General features: G+C 43.7%; 1 protein-coding gene across 1 annotated transcript in view; it reads right to left on the reverse strand.

Moving 5' to 3' along the window:
• The window catches only part of FNDC1 (fibronectin type III domain containing 1), a 125,395-nt gene that overhangs the window by 64,429 nt on the left and 47,269 nt on the right, over positions 1 to 13,697 (reverse strand). Inside the window, exons 2-4 of the mRNA XM_014519127.2 lie at positions 5,775 to 5,978; positions 1,406 to 1,504; positions 681 to 801 (exon numbers count right to left, since the gene is read on the reverse strand). Coding sequence (XP_014374613.1) covers positions 681 to 801; positions 1,406 to 1,504; positions 5,775 to 5,949 — 395 coding nt within the window. The 5' untranslated portion in view covers positions 5,950 to 5,978. The remainder of the gene's footprint in view (positions 1 to 680; positions 802 to 1,405; positions 1,505 to 5,774; positions 5,979 to 13,697) is intronic.

The following is a 13,697-nucleotide window of genomic DNA, read 5'->3' on the forward strand; positions in this document are numbered from 1 at the left end:
CACAGCCAAAGAGGGGTCACTGCTTATGTGTCACACCTCCCTCACCACAACCTTGGATGCCAGGGAGAACAGCTCTTGCCAAAACCTGCATGTGCTGTGAGCTCTGAACTCTCCAACTGATCAGTACAGAGCCCCTGCTTTCAAGCAGCTCAGGAATCCAGTGACTGAATGCTACCACTACTCATCCCCTCTTTTCTCCTGTCACTAAATTATGAAGGGTGAACAGCAACAGTGCTCAGGAGCTCTGGCAGGAGCTGGACTGACATGCCAGTAAAATCAGAGCTCACACCAAAGGGGTACGTGGCCACACCACTGCACCCTCCTGGATCCATCCCTGTATAACAGCAATGCCAAACAATTGAGGAAGCGACTTGCAACCTTATGCTCTGGAGTTTAAGTTAGTCTTAACTACCAGAGATCTGAATGAGATTTAACATGAGGCAGATTGTCCCTCCTTACACCGTCCTCTGAAGCACCTGAGCCTGTCTACTGTCAAGGACAGGAAATTGGTTTGGACGGATGCTTGATCCAGCATGAACACTCCTATGTTCCTATCTTGCCTTCAATTAAGCTATGCTCACAACCACACAATATTAGCTAAACATGAAACCAAGCCATAGTCAACAGGAATCAGTACATCTTTAGTACAGAAGTGAAAAAGCAAACATAAAGCTAAGTACCTGCTTGCAACAACTTTCTTCTGTTTTTCATACACAGGATCTGTCCAAGCAACGAGTACTGATTGAGAGGACATAACTCGAACACTTATGTCTTTTGCCACCTCCAGCTGCTCCTCCTCCTCTGAAATGATGTGGTAAAAGAAAGAGTCAGAAATGAGAATTTCATTTTTCTCATCACCCAGCCAACATATCTAAAATGTTTGATAAGCCTTAGTGTGTTCTCATTGCAATATGGAGTGGTAAGAAAAATGCTGAGCTGTAACCATGACTCAAGACCATGCTCACTGCTTTCTAACCTCAGCTACAAGCTCTCATTTCATAAATAAGGAGCAAAAAATGGTTTTGGTGCCCAGCCTTTCTGAAGAGCAAACATCTGAGACAGATGCTCACTTAGCTAACATTCAAGAAACCCCATCTGAAAATGAAGGCCTTGATTCCCATTAGGCGTTCTCCTGTTGCTAGCATAGCTAGAAGAAGCATTGTCACTTTGTGACTTGCAGGGAGAGCAGGACCCATCACTTTAAGCAGAATTTAATTGTAATATTTACTGTTTGTATGACAATAGTGATCAGAGACATTGTCAGAACCAGGGTCCTGCCAGTGTTTTCTAAACCAGCTGTCTAGAAAATACTTGAGATAGCTCCTGTCCTTTCAAAGCTTATAGGCTTAAGTCACAAAGCAAGAACTTCTCATACAAATTGCTGTATGACTTGAAAGAAACATACCTGTGACTTTTCTTTTGGTTAAAGCTGACCTATAAAGAGGTTGATTTCGTCCTTGGGAATTCCTTGATGACAGAGAAACCACATAAACTGATTCAGATGCTATATGCAAGAGGAAAAAAAGAGAATGACTTTTCTGTAACCTTTTTTCCCCACAGTATTTGTAAGAAATGTTTCAAAATTATGAAGCAAAAACCTTGTTTCTTTTTCTTATGAGATACAGGGAAACAAATCTCCTTGAAGGGTAACTCAGAACTTGTTGGCATTGATATCTAAAGGTTTAAATATGCCTGTAAGAATAGAGGTATGCATGGCATTTCAGAAACAGGTACAGTAGCTATAACATGAGTAAATGTTACAGAAATATTGTCATTTGAAGTTTTAGTTTTTTTCTTCTAGATATTTTGTTTAAATCCTTTAAAAATAACATTTACTCTGTCTCTTGAAGGCTGCTGAAATATAGAATAAAGGCAATGAAAAACAAGATATTGAAGTTTAAAACAATATTATATCATATTTTTCACCATTAAAAGGCAAGGCCCAATGCTTACCAAGTCACAAGACCCCATTGATTTTAATAGATATTGGATCAGGATCCTCAATATTGCAAACAATTTATCCTGAGTCATTCTGGTAGATGCTGGGGGTAGAACACACAGAAAGTCCCTCCTAGAGTTCCTTCTCTCATTCAAAAAGCATCTCTGCTGGGCTCCAAATTACACATCTTTTCCACACTGCGCTGCATGACTAGCTAGCACCTGACCTGGTACTGTCCCTATACTAGCATGAAATTTGGACAGAAGAGCACACGCTGCTGGAGGAAAGACTTGGCAGAAGTGAGAAATCATTATGCTTGCACAGGTATAGACAGTTTAGGTCTGGTTGCAGCATCTCTAAATAATTTTAAGGAAGTCTAGTCAAGGGGTGTCAAAACTCACCAGCCCAGAAGGCCAGATGAGTGGCATGAGGCCAGTTTGCAAGCTGAATCAGGTCTACAGACTGGATCCATCATTCAGGGCTGGTCTGGTGAGGGCACCACAGTCACTCTGGACCACCCTGTGAGCTGCCTGTGCCAAAACTAGACATCTGTGCTATACAGTATATGCACTGGATCCAGCCCTGAACACTGTATGTAGTGCACAGCAGATCCAGCCCTGTGCATTGTGTGCAAAGGACACTGGGTCTGTTTCTCTGTGCTGCACATGCGCTGAAACACCTACAAGAGAATGCAACTAAAAAGAAAATGAAAGGGCACCTTGAAACAGACAGCAGGGAAACATTCAGTTCATCAGGAATTCTGGATTTCCAGGCAAAAACAAACACTGCACAAGCATAGAAACAGAGTTCAATCTACTGACAGAGCCAACTATGGAGGACAGATCTGAAGAATGAACATAAAGCTTTCTTACTATCTTGTTGGGAAAACAGACAAGAGTGAAAGAGATACTGTTTCAAGAAATAATACTGGAAAGCACTGGAACAAGGAAATAAATGCATCTGATGTGGAGTTCTGTGATCTCAAAAAGACTGAGGTCATTAAAGGATCTGTTTTTCTTGGATGGGGGAAAAAACAAGCAGAAGAAGAGGGAATAGACAGACACATTAGAGTGGAAAACTGGAATATTACGTTGAATATAGACAAGTCAAGTTTGACAAGAATTGAGGTCCTTTACTGCAGGCTGTATCCACTGACTTCCAAGGGATCTAACTGAACCGTGAGAAACTGAGGGCTTTCACAGAAATGTACACACCAAAGGAAGCGAAGTCCAGAAACTAACAGAGATGGACACAGCTATCAGGAGGTAAACCCTTCAGAAAATTAAGGCATGGAGTGAATACTTTCAGGGTCTCCAGAACAGTCATGTGAAAGAGTAAAGAAAAGGAAAGGAAAGGTAGTACCATGCTGTGGAGGCCTCAGAAGGCATACGAGCAACTGCGATGCCAATTCAGCAGCCCATAACCACAACAACCCCAGAAAAGAGATGTGCTCAGATAGAAAAGGAGCTACAAACCATGATCTTTGAGATGGAGTGATTCCATCAGTTCGCCTTTGAGAATCAGGGAGGCCTGCAGCAAAATCACAAGCCGCTGGAGAAAATCATGACACAGCAACTGCCAAGTGCACCCATATGTCTATAATGAAGGGTGGTAAGAGGCCAGCACAGGATGAAAAGATAAGGTACCACCCAGAAAAGACCTTACTGGTGGCAGATACAAGGAACTGGGCATACCTTCCAGAGTTCAGAGCAGCTGGATGGGTGGAACAAGAGATAGACCCTATAGCATCCTATAACTTTGTGTCTCTGCTAGGAAGATTCAGGCAAACCAAACAAGTGCTAAACCAGATAGGGCTCAACCGGCAATAAATAAGTTCATATGCCTGGGTTAGTCAAGTCACAAGGAACAAGTATCACAGGAGATTTCCCCCTAATACCAGGTGAGGGATAAGCTATGGGCCAGAAAGGATATTGCTTAAAGGAAAATGAGTAGTAATCCCAGAAGATTTAAGAGCTGACAGTATAAAATCTACCTTGCTGTTAAAAGATAAAGGAATATCTGGATGAGCTAGTAAGTGTAGGCATTGGCTGCGCATGAATGCTAAACCAAAAAGAGCAGATCTCAGTGAAATTTTTAGGATTAATAATTTATTTACCAAAAACATGAAGGTTCAGTTATAGTTCTGTGACCAAAAAAGGGGGGAATGGAGTCAAAGCATTTTGTTTTAATGTTTTCCAAATGAAATGTTTCAAGGGCTTTCCTGGTTTCAAAATGATGTTTTATGACCAAGTTTAACTAAATTGGGGGGGGGGGGGGGGGGGGAGGAGGTAATGTAATAACATAAACCTGAATATAAAACCTGAACACATTATGTTTGGGGGAAAGAAAGGGAATTCATTTTGGGGAAAAAAAACACCCCAAATTTTTCATTTTCATTAAAGAAAATAATTTTTCTTTTCAGCCACCATACACTCATCACACAGCTCTGATTGAGACTACACCTGGGACAGTTCAGGTATAAAAATAAATTCAATTCACAAACAGAAATGGACTCTGTGATGACTGCATGGGAAGGCTGGAACAGATCTGTTTTACTTCTAGTGACAGAAACTGCATGGTCACAGTAGATGATTTCTGTCATTTCTGGGTGGTGGACTTTCTGGAAGACACTTAAGCAAGGACTGACGTCAGGAAACTGAAGGCAAGGTACAGCTTATCTGACAGGTTTTGTTCAGTGAGTGGACCACAGAACACTGCGACAGAATTCAAACTCAGTTTTGGGGAATTTCAGCATGACATCTATTGGGTATCCACACAGCAATGGGACAACAGAAGAGTTGTCAGTAAAAGACAGCCAAGAGATTTACTGATGGATAAAGCAAAATAGGAAGGGATCTCTGACTGGCAACATTGGACGATCACAGAACACCATCTGAGGGACCAGATCAGGGATGGGTAACTGACAGTCTGCAGACCCAATCCGGCCTGTGGGCCTTCAGCAGCATTCAATGGTGGGGGGATGCCTTCTATAGGTGCTCTCCCCTTCCTGCCAGGGATACAAGGATACAAGGAACAGTGGAGGCAGAGTCCTAGCACCCACCTGCCTCTGACCCACGATGGGTATATCTGACCAGCAGCCAGAAAAGGTTCCCTTCCCCTCGACTAGACAGTGATGGATCTGTGAATGAAACTCTGCTGTCCCATCCTGCTCCGTTGACTCAAATGAACTTAAACCTTCAAATCCTCATTCAAAACAAAACAGGGATCATCAGACTGTGCTTCAGCAATGGCACAAGCAGCAGCACTTACTTTACTACATTAAAGTATTTTCCATGGCCACCTGCCTTGAGTAGAAATACATTCTGTTCCTCACAAGAGCACAGGAGTCTGAGCACAGAATGAGGTGGCCTGTGCTTACATGCGACTCTCAGGAATGCAAAGGAGAGGTTTGGCTGACTCTTCTTCCTCAGCATGACTCCTGCTATTAGGCAGAAATAACTTCTCTGCTCTTTAAATACAGTATCAGGTTCTGTGGCATCTTCTATCCTGTCGTCATCTTTTACCATGCCCTTATAAGTATATGCTCCACATTTCCACAGGATCGTGCCCTAACAGCGTACACAATCTTATTAGGCATCTGCAAATAGACTAGTAACATCTTTTGATGGATAAAACCAAATATGGCCTCTAATCACCAATCAACAGCAGAAGAGGGGAAAAAATTATTAAGATAGGTTGTTGCTCTTCTCCCCAGAAGACCATCTCAGTGCAGTATATGAAACCAAAGGAACAGAAAGCATATGATAATGAACTGATGGCCAAGGCTAGCCTTGCATCAACTAAGCCCACCCCGTGCCATGGAAAATTGCCTCACCTAGTTTTTTAGCCTCCTGGTTTCGCTGATCTTTTGATGGAGAAGAATAGCTCATCTTTCGCCTGCTTTCTGCATACCCAAAGGGATAACCTTGCAATCTCGGACTCCTGAGGCCTGATGAATGGGGTGACCTCCACCGGACAGGGGACTTGTAATCTGAAGATCGCATGCGCATTCTCAAAGGTCTGCTTGGCACGTCCTTCGCTTAAAAACACAAGCAAGCAAACACCATAACAGTTATTATGAAGAGCTTCTCAGACAAGGCAGGAGTTATCATCTGGCTGCAAGCTCATCCGTAAATTAAGCCCAAAATAAAGATCATCAATCATTATTTTATAGCTCCTTTTCATGTTGCTCTAAAACCACTTCCAATAAAAACATGTTTTCCAAAACGGGTATACAACAGTCAATACATTCGTTTCCCAGGCACTTCAGACAGAATGGTGTAAGACACCCAAAGTGAAAACATACCATACTGAGAGGCTTCTTGCCAGACATCTTGGCTGTCTGACAACTTTCTTGTTTCATCTTTTTCTTTTTTTATCCCCTCCCCAGTTTTAGGCATACTAGTACATTATTTTCTGGCAAGTGTTAAAGGTCAGTGCAAAATGCAGGGCAGAAATATTGCATTATTTATAACTTTCCTTTAGAAAAATATGTACATTGAAAGCCATGTCTGTTCTCCAGTACACATCACTAACTGGTCATTGACATGCTCTTATTTAACTGTGCTTTCTCCATATGACAATTACAAATTTACATTTTACACTTCCATAACCATTCATCACAGTAATTAATACTTTATAAAAAGTCAATGTATTTTTTATTGGCTGATAAGGTAGTAACGTCCTGGTTCAGAGTGTGTATTACTCAAGTGACAGATTCACTCATTCTGAATGACACTGCCAATTTTTCAGTTTTCCCTTTAAACAGATTGCATCACTCTAATAAGTGATCAGCAAGTAGGAATATTAGGGGAATCGCACTGTACCAGCCAGCAAAGAGTGGGAACTATGAGGGATGCTATATGAGCGTTTCTGGAGCTATATGCTCTCTCTCCAACTCCTCTGTACCTTAAACAGGTCAGGAACCTTTCAGAGACTAGTACATTCTTTAGATGTAGGCATATCTCCTACTCATGATCAAACTGCTTTAAAAGATGTTCCATTGTCCCAACAATGTTCTAAAATAGGGATGGATTTAGTGCTGGGTAGGGCTGTTAAATGATTTAAAAAATTAATCATGATTAGTTATGTGATTAAAAATATTAGTTGCAATTAATCGCGATTTTAATTGCACAGCTAAAAAGTCAAAATTATGCACAGAAAAACTCAAAATTATGCAAAATTATGCAGGTACTTTGTATGGTTGGAGGTGAGTATGGGGTGTGGGGGGGAATTTGTGAAGGTGTGGGGGGCTGTGGGTGTGAAGTTTGGAGCCCAGAGAGGGGAGCGTTCTCACAGGGGGCTTTGGAGCCTGGGGAAGAGGGATCCCCACATGCCCAGACAGGACGCTGGGTACTATGGGTCAGGAGTGAGGGGCAGCAGCAGGACTGGGGGGGCTGTAGCTTGGAAGTAAGGGGCAGGAGCAGGGTACGGGCATATCACTACTCCCCCCACAATCATATTACACCCCTCCACCCCCACACACACAGGTGTCCTCTTTTTTGAAACTGGAAATATGGTAACCCTGCAGGAACATAGCCTGGCAGCATGTAGAACAGCACCCAGCAGGTAGTTCTGTGGAGAGGAAGGGGAAGGGGTAGGGATGAGGGGGAGAGCAAAGGGGTGGCAAGGCAGATCGAGGTCCCCACAGTGAGGGGGGTAATAGGGCAGATGCAGGGGCTGGGGTGAATGGGACCCTGGAGCCAGAATGGGTCATGGGACAGAGCCATGGGAAGCTTCTCCAGGGACCTGGGGAGGCCAACTCCCTGCTGCTGCACACACCCCAGAGGGAGACAGGGGGGTACATGCTCCCAGATCTGTGCACAGGGCAGAGGTGGCCTGGGGCTCTGCACCCTGCTGCCTTTGCCCTAGGAGCTGGACATTGGCTGCACCGCAGCCTCTGCTCGTCCTGTGACAGGAGGCACAACATAGCATCACGTGACTCCCGGGGCAAAGCAGCAGGGCATAGGGCCCCAGTCCACAGCGGGCAGGCCGCCTCTGCCCCACACACAAATCCAGGGGGCACATGCTCCCCATGCCTCCCCCAGGGGTGCACACAGCAGCAGGGAACGGCCCTGCCCCGCAGCCTTGGACGAGCCTCCTGCGGCTCCATCACACGACCTGCCCCCACCCCAGGCCCTGCTCCACTGCCTCCTTCATTGTGGGGGTCTTGATCTGCCCCCACCCCGCCCTTTCCTCTCCCCCTGCCCCTACCCTTCCCCTTCCACATACTAACCTGATGGGCACTGCTCCACATGCCGCCGGGCTGCATTCCTGGATGCACGAATATATCAGTGCACCTCTAGAGTGTGAGTGTGTCTGTGTGGCTCCCCCTCTTCCTGCTGCAGCAGTTTGGAGCTTGTGCTCAGGCTGCACTGCACTGCCACCACTGTTCTGCTGGGCAGCCCAGAGGCAGTGGTGACGGTGGCAGAGAGGAGCCCAGGAGCAGGCTCCAAAACCACGTGCATGATTAATGCATTAAAAAAATTAACACGTTAATTGGTTCTTGCATTAATAGCTCATGTTAACAGCAATTAATTGACAACCCTAATACTGGGCAATTTTTTTCAAATATTTAACCCCTCAAAAAGAAGTGTGTCAATGACACATATATACAAATTAGCATTGTATTTGTTAAATTGTTTGGCCAACAAGAAAAAAAAATGTTGAAATGTTTTGTTTTGGCATTTTTATATATGAAAAAAATCAACTTTATTTTAAAAAGGCACTTTGTTTAAATCTGTACCTAGATTTAACAATGAAAATTGGAGTGCTGAAAGTCAAGCACATTTTTAAATACTTTTCTAAATGAAAACATCTAAGGGGAGACACTTTCACATACAAGGATTAACAGTTTTGAGGCTGAGTGGTAAGGTACTGCCAGTAGGTCTAAAAACGTAACTATTGTTGTTACCTTTAGTATGAAAAAATCTTCCCTAAGCAACCACCTCCAAATATCATAGAATTTGGACAGGTGATAATTACATAGATGTAATCAGCTTTTATACTGGTATGAAAAAGAATCAGATACAATATGTACAACCCTATACCAGTGTAAACCTACTTATTTGAATCCAGTGTAGCATTACCCTGGGAAAAGTACATTGGTATAGACTACTCTGGTATATGTGCCATGTGTCTTCAGCTATCCTAGGACAGCCATTTGCTCAAGACAAAACTATGACCTGCTCCCTTGCCCCCTAGTAGCAAGGCATAGTAATAGCAACCCATTACATGCAGCTGCCCTGGAATAGCTGCTCTTCACCCCTGCTTTGGATCCCAGAATACAAAAACTAACTTAAATTACACCAGTCTAAGTATGTCATATGCCCAGGCTCACAAAGTTACAATGTTAGATTATCTCTATTATGGGAATCCCTTATTTGATAAAACCAGACCTTGCCAGACGGTTCTCCTAACAGACTGCATAAAGAGATTTGGATTTTGCTGATCGTGTGTGTAGGCAGGGCTCTCTGCAAGATTGCATGTGTCACTTGAAATGCTTTTTAATGACAAACCAGACAATAGTTTACCATATATCACATACATTCCTTAATTTTCACCTATCTAGTGTGCAACCAAGATAAAGAACAACCTTTTAAGTGTTCATACGGGACTGATCTCAGCATTCTGGCTGCTTTCCACTATTCTGGCAAGCCAAAGGAGCTATAAACCGTATTAACCAGCCAATTAAGCCAGGTTTATTATAGCTTTGAGTCAGTGGAATTGTGCAAATCAGCCGAAGGGTAGCAGGAGAGTGATTTGAAGCATTTTATGAACAATAAAATATTTTTATATGAAAATAAGTGCAATGTGGTTTATGGGATTCCCCTCCACCATTTTCGGTCACCTTGTAACCTTTATTAAAAAGCCACCTGCTTTTTCTTGATCCCTTAAGTAGCTGTTTCCTACAGGTGTCACCACACAATTCACTTTCAAAGGTCAGTTACTTAAAGATAATATACATTACTCAGGGCTAATTTATGGTCCTGTCATGCAGAACTATAAACTTTCAAGTCCTGAATTCCGGCTGAGCGCTTACATTGTCATTAATATGTATGATGGCTGAGGTTTCCCATTACCCAGGAGGGTCCATAAGATCCCATTGGTTACAAGAGGTAAAAAAGAGAAGGGGTTGCAGCAGGCAAGGTGGAAGTCAGATGATTATTATTGATAACCTTAGGTGAGATGAAAATAGGGTTGTCTGGAGGAGAATTTGGCTCAGAAGGGAGTGAGAAGATGGTAAAGCTGGAAAAAAAAGAAAAGGGGAAAAGGGAATGGAGCAGAAAGTGGAGACAAAGACAAGGCAATGGCGCAATAATTCAAAAGTCCACTTCGAGTGGTGGTCTCCAACCTTCTCTGACTAATGGGAAACAATACTGAGCAAGTCACACAGTGAAAGTAGCATCCTAAATTGTTCACCCTGTTAACCCAAAGTAAGACATATCTGTGGGAAGCAAAATTTCCTGTAGCTGCTAGCAACACTAGACAATTTTGTAGGCAATATGTTACCTGTGAGAGAGAGATTGAGTATCAGTCATTCTGAGGATCATCCATCATTACTTGGGGTCTGGCGGAAGTCTTTCCTTCTCCTCAGAGCAGATTAGAAATAAGAGAAGATAACAAAAGGCTAGCCCCAGATACAACCTAGGAGTCATAGTCAGCAAAGCTTATGCAATGGCTTTTAAATGAAATCTCCCTTCTTGCAGAAGGAGGCAGAAACTCTTAATTTACAGAGAGGGCTCCCAGCGGGAACTGATGGCGTATGCTGAACCCATGTAGCTGACCAAACTGGCTCACCAGACACAAACTTGGACTCTGCCCACTTTTGGGGCCTCTCATGGGAAGAGAGACGGCTACTGTTATCCAACGTTCAAAGTCCAATTAAGTCAACGGAAAGACGCAAATTGATTTCAGTGGGCCCTGGGTCAGGTCCCAAGTCAGTAATCTTTATATATGGCTGAACTCTCCAACTCCTCACACCCAGTCATTTTTCTCATCAAGAATGTTGGGATTAGTAGCCAAGTTAAGTGAAATGCTCAGACCTGGAATTGAGTCTTCCCCTTGTCTTTTCCCCCTTTATGCTTTTTAAATGCTACCAAACATTTTGCCCTCGGTTCAAAACTTCTCTAGGCCTCTATTTGGGAGAAAGGAATTAGCTACAGATATCCAGATGTCTCGTAAGCTGCCCATAACTTTAATAAATACTTACTTTTCATTTTTAAGTTAGGTGTGGTCCTATTAACTATTTCTCTCACACTCTCTCTCAGCAAGAAAACCCATATTATCTGCCTATAGCTCTCTACCAATTTATACAGTACGGAAGCTGCAAAAATGCAGAGCCAGCTTACACTTTATCATCATCTTTTCACAGTCAAAATGTCTGTTGTATTTGCCAGAGATTTTGTCTTCATTATTATTATGGCATAAAGCTTTATTTAATGAAATTCTTCAAAAGAGCTCAGCGATTTCCTGATAAATAAGCACCTGCAGAGCAAAAGGACTGAATCTTTATAACTCATCTGTACCTGTAGGGAAAACACCTACAAGTTAAAATGTATTAATATGGTTTAACAAATATCTGAAGCTAGTTACCACAAAAATATCAGTTGTCAATGTAGCATAATGGGAGGCAATTACTTTTAAATGTTTGCTTTCTTCTTCCTTAGCCAGCTGGAAGGTCTGTGTTTTTTCCACCTGCGGTATTAATTTGGGGCTGGAGAGTTGGAACTACATATCTATATTGTTGAAATATTTCATTTAAGTAGCAAGAGGCTGGTAGTGAATATTCAAATTATTCAATGTAATCCACATAAAAGCCCATGTATAAAGAGAAGTATTCTGAGAGGTTGTTATATACTTTAATTAATGGAGCTAAATACCATACCATATGCATATGCATCTCCAAGTTATCAAATTCAAGTTTTGGCAGACTACAAAAGGGAACCTATTCCAGATCCAAGGGGAAGCCAACTAAGAATGCTCCACAACCTGCCTAGTGAAGCTGACTACTGGGGAGAGGAAACAGGGGTGCCCGAGCCAACTGCAAGTACCACAACAGGACATAGAGTATGATACAAACCTGAGATAACTTTGCTATCTTGACTACCCCTGTAAAGGCTACCCCTGTAGGAGTGAAGTCAGGGGGTACGTACAGGCGTTACATTTAGATCAACCTAACCAGGGTTAGGTTGATCTAAATGCCCAGTCATGCAGGCATTCAGAGGGCTGAAATCACCCAAAAACGGCATGCCTAATCAAAGTTAGTTCACCTCAGGAGGTGCATTAACATAGACTGAGAATGGTTTAGCCCTCTCCTAGATCAGGTTAACCCTATCTCGTGAACACTTGCACCATTCGCAGCAAAGCCTAGCTGCTTGCCCCAGCCCTGGGGTTGTGCTGTTCTCACCCCCTGACCCTGACTGGGCCATTTTTAGCCCCCTGGCCTGCCCCATGACTGGCCAATCCCCACCACCACAGACCTGCCAGCCCAAATCCCATCAACCCTTCCCAGACCTTCCAAGCCCTCCTGCCTTGCAGACTCTAACCCCCGACTTACTCACAGGTTCCCCACATGGCTCCTACCAGCAGTGAACAGCTGTACACACTGCTCCTGGTCTACATTTAGGCAGCTTAAATTAAGCAGCATGAACATAGATCAGGTGAAGCAAACAGCTGTACGTACCCAGAGACATACTCAGCTGTACTTGTACAAACAATAAGAAAGAAAAGGACTTTATGAGCATTTCTGTCTCTCATGTTTCCAACATCACACTAGCTGCCAGGTGGCAGTGCGCAGTGCTACGTTGCAGGAGACCCTGGTCCCAATTTTGCATTATTTATGCTGCAAAGGTTATGAATGCTAAATGCCAGGGTAAGGAATACAGCTGCACTTTGTAAAAAATGTCCAATGCCCTGGCCTATTATAGAGTGGCATGAAAGGCCTGCTTCAGCTGAAAAGTAGAGGGATACAAGATGGACCTTCAAGAATAAGGCAGATTGTGCCTGACTAACCTAGTCTCTTTTTATGACCAGGTTATGAAACGCCTGGACACAGGAGGAGGGGTGGATGTCGTATACTTAGACTTCAGGAAGGCCTTCGATACAGTATCCCACCCCATTCTGGTGAACAAGTTAAGAGGCTGTGACTTGGATGACTACACAGTCCGGTGGGTGGCGAATTGGCTAGAGGGTCGCACCCAGAGAGTCGTGGTGGATGGGTCGGTTTCGACCTGGAAGGATGTGGGCAGTGGGGTCCCGCAGGGCTCAGTCCTTGGACCGATACTCTTTAATGTCTTCATCAGCGACTTGGACGAGGGAGTGAAATGTACTCTGTCCAAGTTTACAGATGACACAAAGCTACGGGGAGAATTGGACACGCCAGAGGGCAGGGAACAGCTGCAAGCAGACCTGGACAGGTTGGACAAGTGGGCAGAAAACAACAGAATGCAATTCAACAAGGAGAAATGCAAAGTGCTGCACCTAGGGAGGAAAAATGTCCAGCACACCTACAGCCTAGGGAATGACCTGCTGGGTGGCACGGAAGTGGAAAGGGATCTTGGAGTCCTAATGGACTACAAGATGAACATGAGTCGGCAGTGTGACGAAGCCATCAGAAAAGCCAATGGCACTTTATCATGCATCAGCAGATGCATGATGAATAGATCCAAGGAGGTGATACTTCCCCTCTATCGGGTGCTGGTTAGACCACAGTTGGAGTAATGCATGCAATTCTGGGCGCCGCACTTCAAGAGGGATG

This window comes from Alligator sinensis, unplaced genomic scaffold, assembly GCF_000455745.1.
Source record: "Alligator sinensis unplaced genomic scaffold, ASM45574v1 scaffold682_1, whole genome shotgun sequence".
Taxonomy (NCBI): domain Eukaryota; kingdom Metazoa; phylum Chordata; order Crocodylia; family Alligatoridae; genus Alligator; species Alligator sinensis.